We start from the raw sequence: 16,954 nt of genomic DNA, 5'->3' as shown, positions 1-16,954 counted from the left end.
CAGCTTGCGAGGATCATTGCCAGGAGGAGCTAGTCTTAGATATTCGTTGAGGATACCGCAGTTATCTGGGTAGCTCTCTTTCCCCGATATTCGCCGTAGTTAAGACTTATATACGGAGTACCTATCCTCTTCAAACCACAGCTAAGCTTCTCTTTCTCACAAAATATTAGAAAACCCACTGTTGCTCAGTTTTATCTTGATATCTCCCACCGGAAACGCGAAAACTCAACCACAATGGGTGAAGGCGATAGTATGATAGCCCATATATTTGCTTAATTTGTTTTTACTGACGAATGGCTGTTATTCGATAGTTACTCTTACCTTGCAAAAATATGACCTCAAGTCTAGGGGTGCCACTCCGACAGCAAGGGCCATAGTTCCGAAAGAATTCCAGGAAGCTGCACTACAGCATCTGCGATGGTACTTGGTCCACAACAAGCGGTTGCCAAAAGAATAGTAGGTGGTCCACTGCAGACTGGAATTACTATACAGATTCTCTAACTAGTTTTTTGCAGCGTGAACCAGAAGTTCTGTGATAAAGATGGCGCCGATATCCCGGACGACACGACCTTTGACGTTTATACCAAGCTGAACAAGGAGTCGGAGGAGGTAAGCCTTGTTCCGTGACTGTTACCAAGTCCGGGAGCTGAGAAATTTAGGATTCGTTCAACGTTTACTTCATAGCGCCGGGTGAGCAACAATCGATCTGGACAGGGATGAACGCTGACACAGCTGCCTTTCTGAAGGAAGGGCTCGATCTCAAAACGGTACGAGATCCTAATCAGCAACCCCTTGATCATGTTGTTCATACCAATATAGTCCCCGAACATGCCCTTCCTGAACCCATCTCTGAACAAGCTTACACCCTCCATCAGAAAGGATGAGTGGAAGGCTTCCACTGGCATGGCAACCACGTAAGTGGAGCTCTCGATTTCTCGCAGTTATCCCGTTTGTCTAACCGATAGGTACAGTCAAGCCGCAGATATGAATGAGCACCAATGGGGTATTGTGATGCGAAACAACGATCTGCTCAACGGCAAATTCTTTGAAGGGGGTGATACTGATGATAAAAGGGCTGTTCCGACCAACATCCGTCGAGCCAGATATACCGGTGGGACAATATCTCTTTGATGAAGGATATAAAATATAGCTACTGATCTAACCATTTATCTTGAGCAGCATTTGCCCTGAAGGAAAGAACAATTCCTCACTACAACATCACTTTCGAGGTTAAGAAACCAGTCCCTGCCCAGTTGACAAAGCCTGAAGTAAGCTGCGGTCACTTGGCAGCAGGACTTTATCGGTATATCAAGGCTAATCATTCTAGGTCAAATTCCGTATCCCACGTTTTCAGATCTGCGATAGCTCCAGCGTCGCAGTGTTTGAGACTAAGAGTTCAATCGCTGACTCAATGGCGTCGAATGGTTTCAGTCAGACCACTGTCGAAGCCGCTGCGTGAGTAGAAGAAGTCTTGACTATTGTTTAAGTACAAGAGCTAATTCGACGCCCGGTATAGAGGTGGCGGAGCATTCGGTGTGAGCGTTGGAGTAAAAGCTGGTGCCACGACGTCTGAATCTAGCTCCTATGCACAGTCGTCTGCAAGCGATGAAAGCCTTCTGCATGTGGTTTACTTGGTCCGATTCTACCCAATCTGTCCAAAGGAATGGGATATCTAACTGGCTCTTTAGTTTCCCCGAGTCGAGCTTTTCTTCGATGTCGATGACCTCGAATTGACCGAGGAATGCCAGCACTACCTGGAGAAAGTGCGAAACCCCGCAGCGAAGGAAGACGCGGATACTTTCTTCCAGAAGTTCGGTTAGCCATCCAATATCCTCTTCCTTGCCAGAGATATGAACAAAGCTTATAAATTCTAGGCCATGTTTTTGTCCCCCATATACAATTAGGTGGTCGCTTCACTCCAAGGAGTCGACTAGTAGTATCGCCGGAGCGACTACTGCAGAGAAGGCATCCGCGCTCAAGGCAGCGGCGAGTGCCTCCGTCTCAGGATACGGATTCCAGGCTTCTGTGAGCGCCAGCCATGAGACGACGAGTAACTCAAAAACAGAAAAGTCTCATAGTAGCTCAAATCATTCCATCACATGGCATGCCGATGGAGGAGATACTTTGCTGTGCAACAAGTGAGTATTCTCTTCATATCCCTAACCCGATCTGAGAGCAAACTTTGATACTGAGAACACTTCCTGCACAGTCCCCCTGCTTGGTGCCCCACTGTTAACTCATTCTACAATTGGCGGGTGATGAATGTAAGTCCATCATAATGGATATAAAAATACATGGCGTGGGAGGAAAGTCTCTAATCCTAATAGCAAATTGGCATGATCGATATCGTCAAGCTTATTGGCAAAATGGATGGCTGGCATGACATCCCTCGGCGATTTGAGCAGATCTACTTTGGCACTGTCCAATTCAAGGTCTTAAAATGCGAATCCGACTTCAACACCGCACCATCATACCTGGGAATGGTGGCAAATGGTCAGTGGTAGAATTCAGTTTTGCCATAGCAAACTAACAAGCGTTGCAGCGGAGCTTCTTGAGCGCCCCGAGGCTGGAGGAGGGAATTTTTCGAGACGCGCCACGCGCTATGTGCTGAGCAAATCACATACTGGCGAAGAGCATATACCCAGCGGTTTCGAGGTCATTGCACTCAAGCATCAGCTGGTGTGGGAAGGTTCCAATGGAACCACACCCAGGGTAAGAAATAATTTGCTTGGCACCCACTATAGAGCAAGAAAGGAAAGGAACATACGAAAACTGACACACTCATAGTTCAAATATGGAACCTTCTATCCACTGCGCTTCTGCGTCCGGGGAGGACAGACACAGTACTATGCCGTTCGGCAGACGACGGGAGCAGAGCACTACCAGAATGAGAATGTCTTATATGCCGGCTTGGATGAAGAGCCGAATGTGCTGGTGAGGTTCTGCAAGCTATACCAAAAAGATGGTAAACTCCCTTGGCTGCAAGATTTCAAGTCTTTCGAAGTAGCGCAGAGAATTGGTACGCACGACATGGTTCAGATGGACTTCTATGATCTTCAGACCAAAGAGCATGTCGGCTGGTTGCAAAATAATGGGGGGATTGCAAAGCTGAGGGCGTACGAGACGAAGCTGGTCACCGATCAAAGCATCTTGAGGTTTATGTATGTCTAGGAGGATTTTCATCGGTTCAGGCCCTCAGTCTAACTGACCAGAATCTTCTCTTCTCTCATATGGGTTCTGACAAGACGGGTCGATGTGCGAGGCAGCTCTGTGAGTTAGGGTGTCACATGTGTTCTTGTTTTTGAAGGCTTGCCTCGGCAGATGTAGTGGTTCAGAGTGATATGAGGTAGCAAAAATAAAAGGGCTTGTATATCCAAAAGGGCCGGGGATTCTCTTTGTTCTGGGGTCTAGAACAGGGCGTTACTTATTATCCTAGCTCGTAGAGGGCCATATGTCGAGGTGATATAAGCGTAACCAGGGCTACGTGGTTCCATTCAATGAGGTAACCAACCTGGAGGAACAGGCAGCCGTCATGACTAAGCTCAGGCCTCACCTCGAGGTATAAAAGAACTGCCATCCCTCACGCAACTCTCTATCCGTTCGATAACCAACACGTAACCATGGCATCTGCTAAGAGTGAGCTCTCTCAAACGCTGCAGGACATTACGCATGCCAAGCTGGGCGAGCTTTCCAGAAAGCAAGAGATCTTCCTCGGCCATAAGGCCACGACCCTACAGACCGCGCAGGCGTTAGACTCTCCCATTGACAGACTGTCGGCTTTATCTGATGGTCTCAAGACGTGCTTCGGCATCCCAGTGGTAGACGGCCGCATGATCCGTGGGCATACCAGCAACCATGGGCGCCTCGAGATTACGCTTGCGAATATAGATCGGTTTCTCAAACAGGTTCAGTACGACCCCTCTATCTCACCTTCTACGATCGAACGATGGCAACAGTCTCTAGTCAGCAGTCTTGATATGCAAACCCGTAAATATGAGTTTGCCACGCTTTTTGGCCAGCTGACCATGGAATGGCTGTCGACTAAGAAGAATCCCCTCCCAGACGACGATGTATCCATGTCTGAAGAGCCAGAGCAGCTTCCGGGTGCTCAGAAGCTGGAATCGAGGAAACAATGGGAAGATGCCGTTTTCACGCCTCTTGAACTCGACACAGATGAAATTAACCTTCTACTCAGCGAGCTCTTCCACAGCCCGTCGAAAAATGCCAAAGATGTACGAATAGCTTTTGAAGAACTCCGAAGAAAAGTGCAACGGCTCGAGGAGTCATTGGCATACTCTCGTCTAATTTGTGTGCCCACACTACAATGGACAATCTCTGGCCTGATTGCGTCCGACCTTCTGACGGAAGAAAAGCGGACGGTGCTAAAAGACTTCTTGAATAACACGATTATCCTGGCTGAGCTCTGCGACGTGCTGAATATGCGCATGATGGCCTTGGATGCTTGGTCCTGGGGTACAGAAGTCCCCGTAGAGCAGCGGCGCCAACTGAATGGAACTTATAACATTTACATGCACGAGGATCTGATCCAGGCCATCTTCTTGCAGTATATCGGTGTTAAATGGTCTGTCTTCTTTAAGAATGCCTTCACGGAATTCAGAAAGGCTAGCGGGGTGTGGAAATCGCCGACAGATAACATCCCAGGAATTGACAAGAGCCGTCGCGAGTTTTTTCTAGATTACAAACCCAAGGGCGCCGTGCAAACCACACGAGAGAAAATATATCACAAAGGATACTTTGTCTCTCAGCTTATGGACTATGAAGGGCAAGACCGAAGCATGGACCAAGGGGAGGAAGAGGCCGACTTTGCACAGTTTGCCCCTGCACAACGAGCCCCAGCCCCAGCTGTGAAACGTACCATGCAGACAGCGCAAAGACCATCACGCATGATGAGACGCGCTAATGGGGTCACAACCTTTGAAGAAGAAGCGGGGATTGACGATGATGAAGATGATGAGGATGACAACGATACTGATGATGACGATGGGGGTGAGATTCTCAACCCGAAAAATCCAATGGATGCCAAGCAAAACCTACTGCATCTCTTAACCACTGACATTTTGATCAAGACTCGACTTGAGGGAGGGTTGACCTGCTTTCGTTCCAAATATGAATCTCTCAACCCCAATCTATCTCATACAGCTATTCGTGCAGTCTTGAAAATCTTCGGTGTTTCTGAGAAATGGCTAGGATTTTTCCAGCGCTTCTTGAAAGCACCGGTAAAGTTCATTGACGACCCTCACGCTGAGCCTCGTCAGCGTCAGCGAGGTACTCCTGGCGCCCATGTCCTCAGCGACGTGTTTGGAGAGTCCATTCTCTTCTGTCTCGACTTTATGATCAATCAGAAGACCGAGGGTGAGCTCCTCTGGCGAGTTCACGATGATTTCTGGTTCTGGTCATCAAACCATCAAACCTGTGTGACTGCATGGAATGCAATCCGAAGATTCAATAAGACAATGGGAATTACCCTCGATCCCTCTAAAACCGGCAGTGCCCATATCTTGCACAAAGACACGGCAAGCCCGACTGGTCTCGACCCAGCCTTACCTACCGGACAAATCAGATGGGGCATGCTATATCTCAACTCCGAGTCGGGGCGTTTTGAAATCGATCAGCAAATGGTAGACAGTCATGTTGTGGATTTGAACCGACAGTTAAAAGAGCAAGCCAAGAGCGTCTTTGGTTGGATTCAGGCATGGAACTCGTATGCTACAACTTTCTTCACGTCCAACTTTGGCAAGCCTGCCAACTGCTTCGGCCGTCAGCATGTTGATATGATGCTCGCCACTCATGAACGAATCCAGCGTAGAGTGCTTTCCCTTGATGCAGAAGGTGGCAAAAGTGACGTGAGTGTAATCCAGTTCCTCCGGGATATAATCTGCTCACGCTTCAACGTCGCCTCTGTACCGGACGGTTACTTTTTCCTACCGATCGAGCTTGGCGGTCTGGAGCTGTCGAGTCCCTTCGTCCACCTGGTAGGCCTACGCGATTCTGTTATCGAAGATCCGAGTATTCTATTGGATAGGTTTTTGGACGTCGAACGAGATTCTTACGCCTCGGCTAAACTGCGCTACGAGAAGCGTTTCAACAACAACCAACATATAACCGCGCATAACCAGGGATTTATTCCGGCAGACGCACACACCTTTATGCCATTCGAGGAGTACATCCGGTACCGTGAGCTACTTGGCTATGGATACACTGGCGAGCTCAAGGAGGTGTATGACACGCTTCTGCAACGCCCGATGCAGGAGCATATTGAATGTGATCCGAACGGTGCCGTCTTCCGTGAGCTAAATCAACTTTCCAGACATCAGAACCGGAGAGGAATTAAACGCAATTGGAGAGAGATGGATGCGTATTGGAAATGGGTAGCTCAATTGTATGGACAGGAGATCATCGACAGCTTTGGTGGGTTTAACATTGTAGACCCTGGGCTGTTGCCTATCGGATGGTGAGTTTGTTCCGCAGTGGGCGGATCCAGTGGCAAGAATGAGATTTCATATACTCAGATTGGATATATTTAGTACTATTACTGTGGACTGTACTATGTACCGCTCCTCGTCTTTCCTCCTTGTCCTGTTGTTAAGTTAACTTTTACTAGTATGAAGCACACGCGAGGGCAGCTTATCCCACGGGCTGCCCGTTCAGCAACAGGTTTTGAAATCCAATACAGTGATGTTTAAATAACGCTCTTCCATTCCGAAATATGATTCAGTTAATGCAATGTTGATTGTAGGTATGGCAGTAGTTTTGGCTATAATACTGCTGTTATATTTCTACACTCGCTCGGTACAGGGCTGGGTTAGTAGTCTAATCCATCTAGTTAGCCCTCTTGTCGAGCCTCCTTTTCTTGCTCTCTTTTGCAACTCGGAAATTACAACTGCGCCCTTACATTATCTCTATCAAAGGCATGTACGACTTCTGGGGTAGCGTTTGTCACGGAAGGATGCAAAGTTGACTGCTTGGACAATAGGCGTCATTACATCATTGCTGGCGAGGCTTTCCAAGATATGATACCAAGATGGCAGTATCTACCAAAATCTGATTTTGATTCATTTCCGCTATGCCACTCTGACTAGCTATCTGAAGATGACCAACCAGACCGGGATGCCCCATTCGGTGGGTGACTGGCAGATCGTTTACCATCACTAACCCGATAGCCATGAATCGTTTCCTTCTGATCGGGTTTACGAGTCATCAACCTTAAGCATCACTCTAGTTAGCATCGCCTTCGTCTCTGAATATGTTGATACAAGCGTGAAAAGAGAGAACCTACCAAAGACGAGGTGTCGTTGAGCGGGCGAGGGATGTACTTGTTCGACTGGGCGATTCCCTTCTCGGCCGCCTCCCGAGAGGCATCGGTAGAGTCCGTGATGGCCCTTGCCACTTGCTGTGTGGGTGCCACGGGCACAAAGTCCAATGAGTTGGCCGCATCTGCGGCGTTAGACGCAAGATTATCAGTAATATCTTGCTGACGCTGCGGCAGTTAGAGGAAATGCACAATGTAATGGGGGTAGAGACCTCGAGCAGGCCAGTGGACAGCTTACCAACTGAACAAGCTTTTTGACTCCTTCGATGGAGCTGCTGTTGAACTTGCTGACTTCTTTGTTTCTCTGATCCAAGATCTATGAGTTGGGTCAGCACTCCTTGTCCGTAATTGAGGAGTGGAAAATTCAAGGATAACCGACCTTCTGCTGCTGCTTCGGATCGGCGGCCCTATTATACTCCGCCTGCAAGTTATTAACCATCTCGAGCCCCTGCCTGATGAACCTATTGTGCACGTCGAGGTACATGTGGCCGATGTCCCGGAACAGGTCAAAGAAGGACCTGATACTAAGGGCGTAGCCGAAGATCATTTGCTGCTGAAATTCAGTGAAAGAAAAGTTCAGGAGGGAAGGCTCCCCGGCACTTGTGGAGGCCTTGAGATAGTCCAAAAAGGGGGAAACCTGGTTATTAACGGCGTGGTCGACGAGAGTGCTGACGGCCGCGAAGAAGGCGACAAGGCGATTGATCTGAGACTTGAGTTGCACGAGAATCTCAATCGACTTGACCAGGATGGCTTTTATTTTGTCCTATGTCAAGGTTATTAATTAATTGATCCGATAGATAATCTCGGACGGCATACCAGATTGATATTGGTGGCCTTGAGACTGGCGAGCTCGCCCTGGATCTCGCCGATTTTCTGCTGGACTTCAACCAAATTAGCGCTGGCCTTCTGATACTGCACAGTAGTAGTCTCCATAACCTGTGAAGTCATCTGCAGCTTTGTCGTGGCCGCGTCGATGATTTGTTGACGAAGGGCGCCCTTTTTGTCCGTGGGAGTACTGGTCGCCTTGGTATCTTTGACGGAAGGGGGCTAAATAGTCAGTCTACTTCCGAACAGCCTCAGGAGAGTGAGTGAGCCAAATACCGAAGATGCGGTCGCGAGGTTCTTTGAGTCAGTCTCCAGTTGGACTGCCTTGGCACTGCTAATTTGCATGTCCAGCTGCCACTGCTTGACATCCTTGGAGTCCGGACCGGGCAGAGCTGACCCATTGAGGGTTTCATTCTGTTTGATAGCTTCTTGAAGGCCATCCGTAACCTACACCACATGTCAGCTTATGTAAGTGCGCTCAAGCAAGGCAGAGTATATTTCAAAAAGAGCGTACAATCTTTGTTTTGTTAAAAACATCGGTGAGATCCGCCGAGGGCGGATTTGACGACGGTTTGAAATTGTCCTGTGCATCTTGTAGCAGTGCTGCTAGCACTCCCAACCCATTGTTCTGTTTCTTTGGATCTTTGTCTTTGAGTAGCTCCCAGTCGACGCCACGGTCCGGTCCACCAGAGACAAAGGACGAGACTGTCGTTACATAGTTGCGAATGGGCCCGATGATGCCGTACGCTGGGTCATTTGGATACGGCAACGTGGCGCGTGGCGTCGGCGAAGGCACACGAGTGGCTTCGGGCACGTTAGAATTGTCCACCTTGCCGTCCCCTACTGAGCCACCCTTGGCGCCGCCGTTGTTGCCCTCGAAGATGTTAACACCTGCTTTCATCTTTTCCGTCATACTATAGTTCTCGATGAGAGCAGGCACAGCCAGGTTAATGGCGTTGGTCAGTGAGTCTCCTAAGTCGCTGACCAGCTGCTGCGCGACGAGATCCCAACCCGAGGGAAACTCATCAGCCGCCTTCTTGTACGCACTGGTGGCCGTTTGGAGGCTGTTCTGGAGGGTGTCCAAGCTCTTTTTGGCCACCTTCTTGGCTTCCTTGGTGCTGGCCAGACGCATCTTCGCGGCAGCCAGCTGAACCTGATTCGCTGTTCGCTTCTCGGACGCGTTAGTGGAGGTTTGCACCACGCAGGCGTGCAGCTCGCAGACCATATCAAGCCACTGCTGGAACGCTTGCTCCATCTCTCTGGCGCTGTCCTCGGAGGCTTTCGCAACATTAACTAGGGTGTTCATGGCGGGCATTAGCTGACTCTCGACCACGTTTGCATTTCCCATCGAAGCAATGATTTCGTTGACCTGGCAGGTCAGTCAGTAGGACGGACATGTAAAACGGAGGTGGGAGGTGGAGTGCACCGTCTTTTTGATAGGGCCGGTATTGAGGACGATAGCGTCAAAAGAGTTGGACGCGGTGCTAAACGCCTTTGCTCCAGTATCTGAGCACTGCACAAGGCACGCATTCAGGGCGGTGTTGGAGCCAAAGTTTGTCAAGTACTTGAAGCCACCGGTGGGCGGGATGATGGTGATATCCGTGGCATCAGGGATGGTGGATGCGACAAACAGCGACCCAAGCAGCGACACTGAGATAGGGGCAGCCGAGAGTAGGTCACCCCAGTTGAAGCCTGGTTGGAAAAGCAGGGAGTTCTTGACATCCTCGATGTACTCCTTAGTGGAAGCTTTGCGGATTTTGTTTTCGTGGATTTTCTGCAGGGCCCGCTCCTCCTCCTCAGGGGAGAGTTCGTTGGCGGCGGGCTTCTTGGCGAGGATAGTCATGATTTGCAGATAGCAGTATCGGTTTATGGGTATATATAAAAATATAGATATTGAGTTCAACCTAAGGATATGGAGCAGAAGGGCGAACTGGTCACATATATATAGCCAAACAAGTAAAGGAACTGTGTGGACGGGATCTAGTACTTTGAACGACCAACCCCAACGAGGCTGCCTTGGCTGCATCAATTTGGCTCTATCGTACAATCAAGTCAGACATCCTGTACATGCACCTATATGAGCAAGCTCCAATCAAATCTATCAGACCCTGCAAGGCCGGTCGCGCCCGTTGACCGATTTCAGCAACGCCACAGAATAGGTTCATGGATGTACCGTTTGCTGCCCACGGAGTCCATCCGTACAGAATTGATCTCCCCTCCTCCCCTCGCTCTAAAAGTACGAACCATGATCTACTCCGGACTGTACTGACGTAGAGGCTGGTCAACATCACCCCTCAGCCAGCCAAAATGAGGGGTTATGTGCAATCCTCGATAGAGAAGTGTGGAGCCCATGTTCGTACATCTGTATGGACGTACATCTGTATGGACGTACATCTGTATGGACGTACATCTGTATGGACGTACATCTGTATGGACGTACATCTGTATGCACTGACAGCAAATCACTCCTCAGGCAGCCATGATGGGAGGTTTGTGCAATCTTCCAGACCAAAGTGGGGAGTTGAGGTTCACATATTATGTATGCACTGACAACACACCACGCTACAGCCTGCCATTATGAGGAATTTTGTTCGACGTTCTATCGTAAAGTGGAGAGCCGGTGTAGAATGTCAAATAAACGAAATGTCCGCCATTTGCCATGAAGAGGATCCATAGACCTTTGACCCTATCGTACCTTTCCCTGTCCCCCCAATCCAATCGTACCCCCCTTGCTTTCACACATTCAACCATGAGCGACAATGAAGGCCACCAGGTTCAGGACTTGACATCCCAACTCTCCTCGCTGCAATCCAAGTTCCAAGGCCTCCAAGACCTTGCGAACCGCCAGCTCGTCAAGCGATATGGTGAGCTGGATACTCAGATAGGAGCTGCGCTGGCGGCCACCTTGTCACTGGCCCGCCTGCTGAGCGGTGACTTCGATCCTGGCAAGCCGCCAGCAGAGCTAGCCTCGACTGTGCAGACGATGACATCCCAGTGGACTCACGCAAAGGATACTGCCGCGCAGGGCTATGATGAAGTCTGCTCGTACTCTAGCCAGGTACTCTATATTTCAACCTCTCACTAAATGCAAAATTGACCATCGATGTCACTCTAGATTGTCCAATTCCACGATGCCGGACTTGTTAAATGGACAGAGCGTCTCAATACAGTGAAGGATCAACTGCAAGCAAAGCTCTCGTCAACCCATGGTGCTCTCCGTACGAGCAGGGCCACGATGCAACAACTGGTCGAAAAAAACGAGAAAGTAGCCGAGTCGGCGAGGATCCTTGAGAAGAAGCTGTACGAACAGAAACACAAGTATGATGAGGCTGACAAAGTATGATCCTCCCTCCATTAAGTATTCTAGATTCTCACCCTGTCAGTGGACGTGGCTATACCCTCCCGCACGCCTCGCCCTGGAGGCTCTCAAGCCTATCATTGAGGCCATCACACACGATCTTGAGGGCGCTCAAACTGCAATGATGACTGCATCCAGAGAGCTCCAACAGGCACAGTCTCAGATGCAAACCCAGGAGGAAGAGGTCACACGTCTCGGCAATCTTGCAACTAATCAAGCCAACCTAATTTCCAAAGGGACGGCACTCATGGAGCATTGTGGCCAACTGGTAAAGGCGGTTGAACAGATGGAGAAGGAAGTTGCGCAGCACAAGAATGACTGCTCCGAGGCCTGTACGGAGAGTTCTCAGTGTTTCAATCGTGCCCAGATAGCCAACTATGCACTCACCAAGGCAGACTATGCCACCGTCATCCTGAAAATTGCGAATGTTTCGGCCAATGACCCTATCGCTCACGCTGTCTTGACTGAAATCGTTAACGAACTAGGCGATCATGATGACAAGAATGGTAGTGTCCGCCAGATTAAAACTGATGACAATCAGCACACCCTATTGAACTACGTGAAGAGCAAGCTGCAGAATCAGAATGCAGTACAGTACACTCTAATGGCAGCGCCTCCGGCAAAGTACCAATCCGTGGTATTCCTGTGGAAGGACGCCTGAAGCTGATGCGCTCTATGGTCGCTCCTCTACTCAAGCCCCGGGGCCAGCCGGGCAGTTCGGACATGTATGATGTGGACCGGGTGCATCTGTTGGCACTGGTGTCTAACCTGTTTGTCACTTCAGCTGGTGTGGAGGGCTGAGAAATTCGACAGAGTATAACGTATGGGGGGTGTCTCGCCGTCATACAGCTGCCACGGTCATAGCGCTGCGCAGTTTTGGCTGCATTAGAGTTGTAGTACGAAGAAAGATCTTCTCAAGCCATGAAGGGCTAGTCTGATATTTCGTCCGTTTGCTTTACCTGCTCTCCATTTTTTAATCCCGTAGCACGCATTCATCTAGTAGATACTGGCCGAGAGAACATTGTAAAGAGGTGGTTCATAGAGTGGGTCTATACGGCCCTAAGCATGGCGGGTGAAAGGCCCGAGCCATCCCGCTACCGCTGGACCCACACATCCTTTACGACCGGGGTACATCCATGATGCCCCTCATTTCTTCTCCTGAATTTGAAGTGATGCAAAAATACTCAATTCTGCACCTCAAGGCAGGAAATGCCTTAGTACTACTACATTACCCCACCCTTGAGTAAGAGGAGGGGACTAACGAACCTTCATGTGCCTACACCCACGCAGTGCCACTTGGTACGGACGTGTTTAATACCCTTTGCATAAGTACTATTCTTTCTCTCGAGGGTTACTCTGCCCCGTTACATGTGGGTATGCATAAGCGCATAATTGATACGTAATATTGAAACATTTGGCTGTTCGCCATGGTGATCGTGATATATCACACCATCTTCCTCTAGTCAACTGGTTATGAACAGCTTGGCCTGTGAGATCTCTGCAGAGCTTCCACAGTTCAGCTGTGAAGAGACCATGCAGACAATGCCACAGCAATTAACAGTAATACTTAGCTAGTTGGCGATCAATTCCCGCTCGGACACCAGCTGACATCGCCTGAGAAATCGGCATATGCTAAGAGTCAATCATATCCAATACCATCGCGCCGAGAACCACCCCACTTCGAATGCTTTCCAAATACAAAGGCATAGCGTTGATCTTACCTCAACACCGGTCCATGGAGTGGGTGGCTAGCTGAACATCCTGCGACACGTCACCAGCTCAACTGAGAAGCGTTCGGGTTTACTCCCCATTTCTGCTACTAATCCAGTGAGACCGCATTGCGTCTCAGCTCTGAAGCCAATCTGCATATTCTCATTTTATTTGCACCTTCGCAGGAAACGCATTTGCAAGGACACATACAAATTGTGGTTACGCAGGCATACGTATCCACTGATAGAACCTCGGATGCTAGCTGCAATACGTTCGGAAGTATGCCAATCCATGAATGCTTGCAGCTAGACATATGCTTTACTATTCTAGCTGCCTGCAACGCAACTTGTGGTGTACAGAAGGGAAATCTTCGCCTGCGACGGGTCTTTCCCTTTTGGCCTTCACCCTCGGTTCCCAGTTATATTGTACTAGTTTTGCAGGTAAATGAAACTAGCATCGAAAGTTCCGGCGCCAGGAATCGGACTGCGTATCTTCCTCATCCTTATCCGGGCTGGTCTCGCTTTAGTCCAAGCGTCGATGTAGCCAGTTTCGCGTCATACTATGTTGAGACCCCGGTCATGGTAGCCATGTTTCTGGGCTGAAGGTTTGGGAAGAACACCAAGATTGCCCCGCTTAATCAAATCGACCTGGCTACAGATCTGTACAAACTTGACAATAGAAAAGCTCGCAGTCCCTCCAGCTTTAGTCGTACCCTGAAGCGTAGTTGACCCAATGTACCTGCAGTGGGAATATTGATTGTTTGCAAATGGATAGTTTGAATGCTTCAGCAATCCAACTTGCCCCTATAACACCAGTCCCAATCACACCCACTCGTTTAATCACAGGTGGTGACATGATGCGAAGATGGAATATAAACACTACGAAGGTAGCTGCAACGTCAAGGGTTGATGCGTATTTAAAGATAGGTAATCCGCGTTGATATGTCTCCTAAGAGAACTGCATAGGAGTAGAGGCTGTCGTAATAAGTAAGCGTGAGTGTTAGACGGCTTATTTTCCATGCACTTCTAGCATGTCTCGGAAGCAGAGCTGTTTTCCACAGGAATTCTACTATCATATAAGACCTATCCATCCAATTCTAGGTGGGATAAATGGATAATTAAAGGTAAGAAAAGATACCTCGGGATCTAAATCTCCTCGGGCAAATGCAGCCCCACCTGGTTGACTGGCTGAAATCAGTCCTACTAGCTCCCGCGGCTTCGTTTGTAGATGAACTAAGAAACTATGGACTAGTTATTCAAGTATAAATGGGAGGGGTATTGTGTCCCGCTAGGATAGAGTATCTACCTGCCAAATTCATTTTTATTCCAGGCCAGAAACATTTGGATTTTCACTGTGTTTTGCTGGATGAAGTGGCAATGACCATCCTTCAAGTCACAGTCCTTTTCCTCGTATTTACATTAGCCTACACGCGCTCCCGCCGTAGTGGTCCCGTCGCTTCTCAAACTTTGCCTTCACCGGGCTCCTTCCGCACCTTCACACCATCAGACCTTCTCGATTTCAATGGCACCAATGGCAAAGGAATCTATATTGCTGTGCGTGGTCGTGTGTTCGACGTGAGCACGAGCAAGAACTTTTATGGGCCGGTACGTTATACGATACGGTTCTCACCATCGTTCTGCTAGCAAAGCATCACGCGCTGCAGCTAATTTAACCTTAAGGGAGGGCCGTACGAGAACTTTGCGGGACGAGACGCGACCCGTGGACTAGCCTTGCAAAGCTTTGACAAAGAAGTGCTCACTAAAGATCTCAACGGACCTTTGGACGACATAAAGGACCTCACTCGAGATGAGCTCGGTAATCTTGAGAGCTGGGAAGAGCGATTCTTGCTCAAGTACCCAGTGGTTGGTGAATTGGTTTCTAATGATGACTTTGAGCTCCAGCAGCAAACACAAGTATCCGCCTAGGGTGGCACAACAATCACCGGGTATTTACCACGATCTTGAACTTCCAGCTACAGGCAATTAGGGACTATTGCTTTAAAAATATTATGTGTTTCTTATTCCATGCAAGAGATTTGGAGCCTTATAGCAGCCATCAGAGTTATTATATTCTTCAAGGTATATAGGGGTCCCGTGTTATATACACCAATATCCAGAAGGCCGACTCTGCTGTATCAAAGGCCAATGACATTGGTGAGTTGCTCGCTCAAGAGAGCTTCCAATACGCAGGTATTATGAGGCAAGTTAGTTGACAGTTGGTGTTGTTATTTGGCAAAGGCCTTGCTTCAATTCGATCAACGCTCCTTTGCTAGTGTATCGAAACTGGATCACTCCTTTACTCTTCTTTCCCGCCATGAACCTTTATCTTCTCCGCTGGAGCTCTGACAATCCTCTATATAAATGTCTCAAGGACCTCAAGCTCAACATGTACTTGTTAACTATGGAAGGACTCCAGAAAACCTACATTATTGTGTCTCTTTATTGTGGAATCTCTGGAAAGAGTGTCAAGCAACTCTTTTTCGGTGGTGCAGTGGGAACGCTGTTGTCTGGTCAAGCGGTTGAAGTAATATCGGAAGACTCGTCCGACAGCTTGGAAGGCAGGTTGAGTAACCATGTCATTGGTTGTGTAAGGGAACAATCAGCGGCCCACGAAGGAGCTCTGCTTCCAAAGGCTCACCTCAGAACATGAACTAGTTGCAGGGATTTAAGACACAATGAAACTTCGCGGTTCATTTTGTAGGACTGGTTGGTCGACAATAAAACTAGAACAAGCGGATCTTTCCCTTTGTATAGGCAGTTTTCTCTGAAGGGTTAGTAAGTATTACAGCAGCTTCTACCCTGCTAGTATGTGGAGATATAGACCTGCAGGCATTATTTTTCCTGAGTCCCCCACAGGGCAGAACATGTCTTACATTGTAGCTTTGTCATATCAACCATACACCACTACACGTTTCACTCTGGTGTATAGCCAAATCTGGTGGTATAGCACACATCTTCCCTACTTTTATGTCTCTGTTGCTATGAAAGCCCTAATATAAGAATATATATATTATGCTATTTGCTATTCCTTAAAGCCACAGGGGTACAATGAGGTTTCTACGATTGTGTCTCGATACTTTAGGTATCATCAAGGTAAGCTAAGCTTCTATGAAGCCTAGACCCACCAGACAACGACAGCAGGAATGTCCATTGTATACATAATCCCAGATGATGATGGACTATATTGGAAGTACAGGATACAATCTCAAAGTTCAAAACGACGGAGTATTTGGGCTCCTACTAGCTGCTGGGAGAGTGTTAATATGTCGTTCATATCACCGGTATTCAATTCTGCCAGGTTTTATCAACAGGCCTAGTCTTTTTCTCTGTTATAGCTCAGTCAGATTTCAATTAGCTACATCGTCCATTAATAACCTGGTCGTTGACCCACCATCGTATTCGGCTCCTTAGGGGGCGATCAGTCGGACTCTAGTTCCCAGCATCGCACACCCAAAGCAGCACACAAACTTAGGAACCAATCCACCTTTTCCTTATAATTGTTAACTATCTACAGGGGGCAGGCATTGACTGGCAGAGAACCGAACGGCCCTGGGCATGTCTTTGAGACAAGCCCCCTCGAGTCTAATGAAACAACATATATGATGCATGCCCTTTACTTAAGCCCGGCCCTAGGTAAGATCAGAAGAAGTAGTGAGAGTGTTGGATGGGTCCAAATTGACTAATATCTTTCCTGTCTGTGCTAAGCTCCAATAATAACAGTACTAGAATGTC

At 48.5% G+C, this 16,954-nt stretch overlaps 3 protein-coding genes across 3 annotated transcripts; all 3 read left to right on the top strand.

Annotated features, from left to right (window-relative positions):
* Positions 1-234: 234 nt before the first annotated feature.
* On the top strand, positions 235-3,171 carry ANOM_004628 (uncharacterized protein; the record flags this gene model as incomplete). The annotated part of the gene is made up of 15 exons (XM_015549885.1): positions 235-250; positions 312-456; positions 516-609; positions 660-767; positions 820-914; positions 972-1,111; positions 1,180-1,268; positions 1,328-1,455; positions 1,517-1,634; positions 1,689-1,810; positions 1,875-2,138; positions 2,210-2,264; positions 2,328-2,493; positions 2,543-2,712; positions 2,788-3,171. 15 exons carry the CDS (start codon positions 235-237, stop codon positions 3,169-3,171), a joined length of 2,094 nt encoding a protein of 697 aa, XP_015408699.1.
* A 449-nt stretch (positions 3,172-3,620) lies between these two features.
* Positions 3,621-6,476, top strand: ANOM_004627 (uncharacterized protein; the record flags this gene model as incomplete). The annotated part of the gene is made up of 1 exon (XM_015549884.1): positions 3,621-6,476. One exon carries the CDS (start codon positions 3,621-3,623, stop codon positions 6,474-6,476), a length of 2,856 nt encoding a protein of 951 aa, XP_015408700.1.
* An 8,123-nt stretch (positions 6,477-14,599) lies between these two features.
* On the top strand, positions 14,600-15,148 carry ANOM_004626 (uncharacterized protein; the record flags this gene model as incomplete). Its single annotated transcript, XM_015549883.1, has 2 exons — positions 14,600-14,827; positions 14,903-15,148. The coding sequence occupies 2 exons, from the start codon at positions 14,600-14,602 to the stop codon at positions 15,146-15,148; spliced, it is 474 nt and encodes a 157-aa protein (XP_015408701.1).
* Positions 15,149-16,954: the final 1,806 nt, after the last annotated feature.

Source organism: Aspergillus nomiae, assembly GCF_001204775.2.
Source record: "Aspergillus nomiae NRRL 13137 chromosome Unknown contig00070, whole genome shotgun sequence".
Lineage (NCBI taxonomy): Eukaryota > Fungi > Ascomycota > Eurotiomycetes > Eurotiales > Aspergillaceae > Aspergillus > Aspergillus nomiae.
The sequence above is the reverse complement of the archived record's forward strand: the minus strand, read 5'-3'. Positions and strand labels throughout refer to the sequence as shown.